The following is a 9,141-nucleotide window of genomic DNA, read 5'->3' on the forward strand; positions in this document are numbered from 1 at the left end:
GTAATTTTAATATAAAATATCATTAAAATATATAAATTTTAATATTTTATATTATATAAATATATAAATCATCGAATTTATACATAACTTTGTTTTAAGTTTTGGGATGAAACTGAACCCTAAGTCACTATGAAAAGTTTATTACAAGGAAAAACATAAGTATTTGGTTTGATACAGACAGTGAGGTTTTAGGTTGATACAAAGCAATCCAATTTAATCTTGAAATTACAAGGTTCGACACATTTTAAAATTGACCAGAAATGGGCCGTTTGATGTTGCCTGACAAAATTTTCTATATTGAAATAAATATACTATACCCATTTTTATTTTTATATATATTAGATTAGATTGTTGCTTATGTTTCAAGGTACTTTTAGTTGGCAAAAATTATTTTAGAGTAGATATTTAATAAAAATTACATACAAATTTTATTATTGGTACGAACAAATAATATATATTTCTCTAAAAACGTAATCTGTATCTTTTAACAAAAAAATTTTTAGTAAATGAATGCAAAATAGCCCATAATTTCAACAAATTAATTCAATGTAAACTTTTGATATTTTGAAACTAATATTCAATGCAATAATTAAAAAATAATCTATGTGTTTTTAAATTTTTAAATTTTATTTTAATAGAAACAAAAATATCTGATAATTTAATAATTTAATTACATTTTATTATGTAATAAACAAAACATTATTAATATTTTATAATTTATTATCTTTAAACAATATTAAAATTATTAACTTATAAATATTACAATATATATGATTATTTTAGTATTAAAATAAAATAATTTATAATTAAAAATTTAATGATTGTTAATAAAATAAATGGGTTTTAAATAATGAGCGATAACATTAGCTTAATATTAAAATTACTTTAATCATTAAATTATCATAATGTTTTTAAAAATAATATCAAATATTATTTTAAAAAATAAATTTAAAGTTCTTATAAAAAATTTTAAGTTAACCGTCTAATTCAAACTTACACATCTGGCTCAAACATGCATATTGAATTATTCATCCATGAGTGGGACCTGGGTCGGTATTTGCTTACAAGGCAAGTGAAGGGAACTATATTACAATTTTATCCACCAGATGATGACAGTTGACGGCTCACGGGAAGGTGCCTGAGCATGATTTGGACTGGGGCCTCCGCAGTTCTCATCAGGTTACATTTGCGTAGAGTGCGCACACTACCGGTGATTGGGAACATTGGATTCGGTTTGTTTTTGTTTAATACATATTATTAGGAAATTTTCAAATTTAATTTAAATTTGAATTGTTTTTTTTTAAATAGATTTGATCTGAATTAAAATTTTCAATTTAGTTTAGTTCATCAATTTTTATATATTCTTTTAATAAAATTTTAATATATTTAAATAAATTTATATATATAATATTTATTTTTATTTTATAAAAATTTAAAATATATTAAAATTAATAAAAATATATAATTTGATTTAGTTTATTTTTTTATTTTTATATTTTGATTCAAAATTAATTTAAACTTAATATATACATATATTCAATATCTAATTTTAATCTAAATTAAATTAAAAAAATCAATTCAATTCAAATTGAATATTATAATTTTAAATAAAATTTTGATTTTTTCTATTTTTTTCCCTCCAGTGCACGCAAGTGAATTGTGCGATGCTAAATTGAGGACAAATTTGAAGTTTGGCTCAAGGAAGAAAGGGTCCAAGAAATGATGATGCACCCCCGGGCCCCAATCAGCAAGCCCCATGAGGAATGGGTTGGTCTGGTGACTTAGGTCACATGTCCCTACCACCAGCCATTCTCACCATTGTCGTGAAAGGCACTGCAATTATTCCACACCCAAGTTTAAAGTTACCTTGCAAGCTGAAGACGTAACGTTAAGTCCTTTTGTTTTTATCTTTTTCCTTTCTTTAAAACGATAAGATTCTTTTCCTTTTAATCAAAAAAATGTCTCGGAAATTACTACTTTGTTCATCTTAATTTTTAATCTTATTAATAGATCCCTCATTGATATTAATCTTAAATGTACTACAGTTCAATTTGGTCCTTCCAAATTAGAGTGTGTAGCCGTTGCGAAATTGCATGACTGACTAAACGGTCTGTCACGTTCTCAAGGGTCTCCGGGCCAAATCTTCTCATCCACATGCAAGCAACCAACACAAGCAAATTCCTCGCTTATTTCTCTGGTTGTCATGAGTCATCAGGGCTCGTAAATACGACGTCGTTCTCTAAGAGGATTTTTTTCTTTAATTTGCTAATTATGGGGAAAAAAGATAAGATGAGCCCAACATCCTGACATCGCGACAGACCTTTTCTGCTTACATTTTGGCACTTTCCACAAAATATCTCTTCATTAACCCACAGAAAAAAAAAAGTCCATTTTCTGGTTTTTTTGGCCCGAAATAAATTAATTATTTTCATAAACACTCTTCGTAGTTGGTAGATAAAGATTTTCTCTGACCCCAAAAAATAATATAATAAAGATTTTTCATTAACAAAGAAAAAAGCTAATAAACGAAAAATTTTCAAATGTTTTTAATCAACAGCTGGTTACTCTCATTGGTTCTGTGTCAGCCTTCTATAAATGACTTTACTCTCAAAACCTTTTTCAGAACCTTCAACCCTACTCGCACTCCATCAAGCTCCTGGTTGTTTCTCCATTACCCAGAGAAAAAAACATAAATGGAAGGCAAAGAAGAGGATGTTAAGCTGGGAGCCAACAAGTTCTCAGAGAGGCAACCTATAGGGACATCAGCACAGACAGACAAGGACTACAAGGAGCCACCGCCAGCTCCACTGTTTGAGTCTGGTGAGCTCCGGTCATGGTCTTTTTGGAGAGCTGGGATTGCTGAGTTTGTAGCAACTTTCTTGTTCCTTTACATCACAGTCTTGACTGTCATGGGTGTTAAGAGGGCACCTTCTAAGTGTGCCAGCGTTGGTATCCAAGGCATTGCTTGGGCCTTTGGTGGCATGATCTTTGCCCTTGTTTACTGCACTGCTGGTATCTCAGGTTTGTCAGATCACTTATCTCTTTGTCTCTTTTTTTTGTATAGCTGATTTTTTTTTTCAAATAAAGAAAAAAAATCTTACCAACCAAAATTTTTTCTTGCATTTAACTTGTTTCTTCAGATGTTATTTGGTTTTCGGGCAAAAAAATTGAAACTTGTTTTTTGGGTTTGATCATTTTGATATAAAATTGTATAATTTATTGGCCACTTCCTTGACCATTGTCGGTTGCCGAAAGAAATGAGGGAAAGACTTAGACCAGAAAAAAAAATTTAGGTTCTCGCTTCACTTTCAGTCTCAGGTTTTGTTCTGTTCGAGCCTCCGTGATTTCAAATGAATCTCTTTAATTGTTGAGAGAAACGGAAGGAAGAAAAAAAATGGTTCCTTTTGTTATATAGTCATGATTTTACAAAGTTAAAAATGGAAGCAAGCAAAATCTCCGGTGAGTCAAACTCTCATAGTCATAGTGATGGTAAGTTCATTTGGGTCATAGAATGGAGGTTAGGCTTCGCTTAGGCCCCAACACAATGGAAAATCTTAACCTTTTGTCTAGTAATTAAACAGAGATCTTATTCTTATACTGTTATGAAACATTTTTCGGAATTTTCTGGTAATTTTTATTAACTTTTTTCTTCTTCGTGCTCTGAATAGGTGGACACATCAACCCAGCTGTGACATTTGGTCTCTTCTTGGGGAGGAAGCTCTCTTTGAGCAGAGCCATTTTCTACATTGTAATGCAATGCCTTGGCGCAATATGTGGTGCTGGGGTTGTGAAAGGATTCCAGCCATCAAGGTATGAGGTGTTGGGTGGTGGAGCCAACGTCGTGAACCATGGTTATACCAAGGGGGATGGCCTCGGAGCTGAGATTGTTGGTACATTTGTGCTTGTTTACACTGTTTTCTCAGCAACTGATGCCAAGAGAAATGCCAGAGACTCTCATGTCCCTGTGAGTATTTCTTTGCTGTTCCTTTGTTTTCCTATTTTAGTTTGCTTGAGAAGGCTGGTTGTTGACATCTTTTGATCCTTTTCATTTCTCTGTATGACATTGCAGATATTGGCACCACTGCCTATTGGCTTTGCGGTGTTCTTGGTTCACTTGGCAACCATCCCAATCACAGGAACAGGCATTAATCCTGCCAGGAGCCTTGGAGCAGCCATCATCTATAATAGGGACCATGCTTGGGATGACCATGTAAGTTAAAAAATAACCACATTGACATATATTCTTTTCTGTGATTCACGCTTCACATAATATTTTGCATTTCATAATGAGAAATTTATTCCTTTCTCAGTGGATCTTCTGGGTTGGACCCTTCATTGGGGCTGCACTCGCTGCATTATACCACCAAATTGTCATCCGAGCGATCCCATTCAAGACCAGAGCTTGAAACCATGGTTTTTACTCATTATCCAGTACTATGTGTTTAAATATTAATGGTATGTATTTTGACCTTATTGTGGTATTTAGATTGAAGTTGGGGAAAGGATCATCATGTGTATAAAGTTGCTTGGCTTGCTACTATGAGCAACTTTTCTCTTTCTTTATCACTTCAACCTACTTTCTGTTAACCTCCCTCTGGAGAAACCTTTTTGCATCCGTACATGAACCTATTTTATTGGTGAAGTTATTGGTCACTGCATCCACCTACTAACTTCAACAAAATTTTTAATTTAAAATTGTTTATAAGATTTTATCCTACATGTAAGCAACATTCCTATTTCATGCACTAAGTTGTTTATAAGATTTTAATATATTAAAATTCAAAAAATTAACAATCAATCACATTTAATACAAAAATTACTATAAGTAATATTTAAAATTCGTAAATTTGTTCGTTCAGCTAATTATAAAGATAAAAAGTCAATAAATTTTATCACATGCCAACATGTCACTCTAGCAAGAGCTCCTTTTCACGTATTAATATCACCATACGACGTTAAATACCTTTTTTTTTCAATTCTTCAATCGTGAAGACAGTGAATATGTCCTTCAACTTCAAGTCCCTTCCATCATGGGAATTTATTCACTCTAAAGCTCAAAGCAATTCGTTTTGCCTAGTATTGGAAAGCAAAAAAAAAAAAAAAAAAAGGAAGCTTTTTTATTGGTTGCAACAGACAAGAGTTGATGCTTATCTTGTAATGACAAAATATAGGTGAAATTCTTGTCTTGTGAGCCCACCAATCTTTGATCTAAAAATACCTAATTTGAAGCATAATTTACCAGATCAACTCAACGCAGCCTGGAACAAATGGTTTCTAGAAGAGAATCAAAAATAAATATCGGTTTTAAAAGTTGTTGTGCACTTTTAATTTTAAAAGATTAATATAATGAATGACAATTATAATGAAAATATTTTATATGATATTTAAATTTTAAGATTTTTTAATGTGATATTTAAATCATGTATGTATTAATTAATATGATATTTAAAAATTTATTTATTTATCACGTATTATCATTTGAAATTAATTATATTAAAAATGAGTTTCATATTAATTAATAAATTTATATTTTAAATCACATTAAAAATTTTTAAAATTTATATATTATATTAAATATTTTAATATAATTTAAGAACCATTTATGAATTACTTCAATTTTAAATAAAGATGTTAAAATATACATTCAAGAAACTACATTAAATTTTAGATTAAAAGGTAAAAGAAAATCAAATAAAAATTTAATAATCATCCAAATTTTTATTTTTTATTATAATCAATTAAATTCTCAAATATTTTATTTTCATCAATTGAATCTTTATTAAATGAAAATCGATTAATTGTCAACATCAATTTTCATTTAGTTAAGAGTTTAGTTGGGTTAGAAATATATATTCAAGAGTTTAATTAGATGTAAATAGTTGTTTAAGGTTTAAAATGATTTGTAATAAAAAAATTTTAAAATTTAATTTATTATAATAAAATATTAAATAATTATATAATTATTAAATTTTTATTCGAGATTTATTTTTATTATATGATTTTACTTAAATTTTATTGTATGATTGTGAATAAAAGGGCATATTAGTCCCTTCAGTGGAACTTTGCGTCTCTGAAGTCCGACCCAGTCCCACCATAATCTTAGACTCGTTCTCGTTATTTTACACTTCGACTGCCATTTTTAAAGCACAACGTTCCCTCTCATCTCCCACAACGCATCTTCTTCTCAAAATACAAAGCCGAGTAAAACAGAAAAATTAAAAGAGAAAAAAAATGGCTCCACAGAAAGCGGGGCGAAGCTTTCCGTCTATAACCCAATGCCACGGTTCGACTTACGAATCGATCGCCGCCGACCTCGACGGCACGCTTTTAATCTCTCGAAGCTCTTTTCCTTATTTCATGCTTATCGCCGTCGAAGCGGGAAGCCTCCTTCGAGGTCTTATCCTTCTTCTTTCTCTGCCTCTGGTCCTTGTTTCTTATCTTTTCATTTCCGAAGCTATCGGTATCCAAATCCTCATTTTTATCTCCTTCGTTGGACTCAAGATCCGCGACATCGAACTCGTCTCCCGCGCTGTTCTTCCCAGGTATCACAAGCAAAAGAGATTCGAACCTTAACCTTTTTAAAGATGATCAAACTTTATTCTTTGCTTAAGCTCTTAGAATTGCTTTCTGCTTAAGTTACTGAGTTTTTTCTTTTTTGGTTAATGATTTTGGATAGATTTTATGCTGCGAATGTAAGGAAGGAAAGTTTCGAGGTATTTGACAGATGCAAGAGGAAAGTAGTGGTGACGGCGAATCCAACGCTCATGGTGGAGCCGTTTGTGAAGGATTTTCTCTGCGGAGATAAGGTCTTAGGCACAGAAATTGAAGTGAACCCTAAAACAAAGAAGGCGACTGGGTTTGTAAAGAAACCCGGGGTTTTAGTAGGAAAGTTGAAGAGATTGGCCATTTTAAAGGAGTTTGGTGACGAATCACCGGATATTGGAATCGGAGACCGTGAATCCGATCAAGATTTCATGTCGATATGCAAGGTTTGTCTCCTTAATCACTAATTACTAATTCTTAATTTTGAGAAAATTTAAGAAACCTTTGTTTTCATTAATTTATATTAAGTCTGAAAAATTTAGAAAATCTTTAGATTGTATGGAGTGAAGAATTGACGTGATAACCTTGCTAAACATATTTATTTATATCATTAAATTTAAGGTTGGTGTAAACTTGATTAATATATTGAATAGCTCGTTGCTTTCGTTAATTTGTCACCCTTAAATCACTTTAATTACCCACAAGAAAGTAAATATTATTAAAAATATCAATTTTATCCATATTTAATAAAAAAATTAATTTTTTATAGATATTATATAATGGACATAAAAAATGAGATGATTTTAAATTTTTATTGAATATTGAATTAAAATGAGTAATATAATATCTATTCGTACTTGTATCATACATATATATTTATATATTTAATAAATAAATTTTTTATTAAATAATATAAATTATTATTTTAAATTAATTAAAATTAATATATTTTTATTAAAAATATAATTAATATATATATTTATAAAAAAATCTAAATATATATGATAAAAATTAAGAAATAAAATTTAATTTTTATTTTTTAAAATGATGGGTATGGATCCCCATGCACATTAAATATCTATGAAAATAAAAATATAAATAAATTTAAATATTAGTTAAATATAAATATAAATATAAAAACTATTTTACCCTACCTATATTTTATTCATTAATATCCCTATATCTTTATTTCGGTGCAAGAAATTGTTAATTACTACTACTTAAGTCAAATTATAGTGAAGTAGCGGAGACTAAACGACTGAGGTTAGGGTCATGTATTGAATTCGTTTGGACCCACAATCTAAACATCGGTCAACGGCCCGCCAGCAAAATTAGCTGCTGGCCGGTTCACCGCATTTATAATTTACAAATTTTGATGGAAAATTGGAACTGAATTGTGATAAATTATTGGTCAATGTCTCTCAACAGGAGGGCTACATGGTGCACCCTAGCAAATCAGCTACACCAGTACCACCCAATCGCCTAAAGAGCCGCGTTATCTTCCACGATGGTCGCTTTGTCCAGCGCCCGGACCCACTCAATGCCTTGATCACCTACATTTGGTTGCCATTTGGCTTCATCCTATCCATCTATCGCTTCTACTTCAATCTACCTTTACCGGTGCGTATCGTACGCTACACATACGAAATGCTGGGTATCCACCTCGTGATTCGTGGGTAGCGACCACCCCCACCATCCCCTAGGAACCCTGGCAATCTCTTCGTTTGCAATCACCGTTCAGTTCTTGATCCAGTTGTGATTGCCATCGCACTCGGACGCAAAGTTTCGTGTGTCACATACAGCGTAAGCCGCCTCTCAAGGTTCCTGTCCCCAATCCCAGCCATTGCTTTAACTCGTGATCGTGTGGCTGATGCAGCCCGAATATCACAACTATTGCAAAAAGGTGATCTCGTGGTGTGTCCAGAGGGGACCACGTGTCGCGAGCAGTTCTTATTGCGATTCAGTGCTTTGTTCGCAGAAATGAGCGATAGGATCGTACCCGTGGCGGTCAATTGCAAGCAGAGCATGTTTTACGGGACAACCGTCAGAGGGATCAAATTTTGGGACCCTTATTTTTTCTTCATGAATCCAAGGCCAACATACGAGGTCACTTTCCTTGACCGATTGCCGGATGAGATGACGGTGAAGGCCGGAGGGAAATCACCGATTGAGGTGGCGAATCATGTGCAGAAGGTGTTGGGTGATGTCCTGGGGTTTGAGTGCACTGGATTGACTAGGAAGGATAAATATATGTTGCTTGGGGGAAATGATGGTAGGGTTGAATCAATGTACAATGCCAACAAATAATTTGGGTTTGTCGCATTTTGTTGTGATAAGGGATTTTCTTTGAACATTTGGATTTGGACAATTAGGTGCATAATTAGTTTGGTATTTTTCTAAGGTCACAACTAATTTGGGTTGAGATATTATTAAAAAAAAAATGTCACGGAGGGTTTATGAAGTATTTATTAAATGTATAATTTTTTAGACTTTAGGATTTTTTTAATGTAAATTCTGGTAGTGTCTGATGGGTTATTTAACATCTTCATAATGCAATGATATAGTATGTTTAAAGTTTTTTTTGCTCCCCTAGTAGGC

The 9,141-nt window shown here is 32.0% G+C and overlaps 2 protein-coding genes across 2 annotated transcripts; both read left to right on the plus strand.

Moving 5' to 3' along the window:
• Positions 1-2,621: 2,621 nt before the first annotated feature.
• Positions 2,622-4,587, plus strand: PIP1B (plasma membrane intrinsic protein 1B). Its single transcript, XM_022901640.2, has 4 exons — positions 2,622-3,021; positions 3,669-3,964; positions 4,070-4,210; positions 4,311-4,587. The coding sequence occupies exons 1-4, from the start codon at positions 2,694-2,696 to the stop codon at positions 4,404-4,406; spliced, it is 861 nt and encodes a 286-aa protein (XP_022757375.2). The 5' UTR covers positions 2,622-2,693; the 3' UTR covers positions 4,407-4,587.
• A 1,413-nt stretch (positions 4,588-6,000) lies between these two features.
• Positions 6,001-9,119, plus strand: LOC111305937 (putative glycerol-3-phosphate acyltransferase 8). Its single transcript, XM_022903816.2, has 3 exons — positions 6,001-6,542; positions 6,677-6,989; positions 7,972-9,119. Exons 1-3 carry the CDS (start codon positions 6,232-6,234, stop codon positions 8,221-8,223), a joined length of 876 nt encoding a protein of 291 aa, XP_022759551.2. The 5' UTR covers positions 6,001-6,231; the 3' UTR covers positions 8,224-9,119.
• The last annotated feature ends 22 nt before the right edge of the window (positions 9,120-9,141 follow it).

The sequence above is a fragment of the Durio zibethinus genome, chromosome 21 (genome assembly GCF_047325235.1).
Source record: "Durio zibethinus cultivar Kanyao isolate XHJ-2024 chromosome 21, ASM4732523v1, whole genome shotgun sequence".
NCBI lineage: Eukaryota > Viridiplantae > Streptophyta > Magnoliopsida > Malvales > Malvaceae > Durio > Durio zibethinus.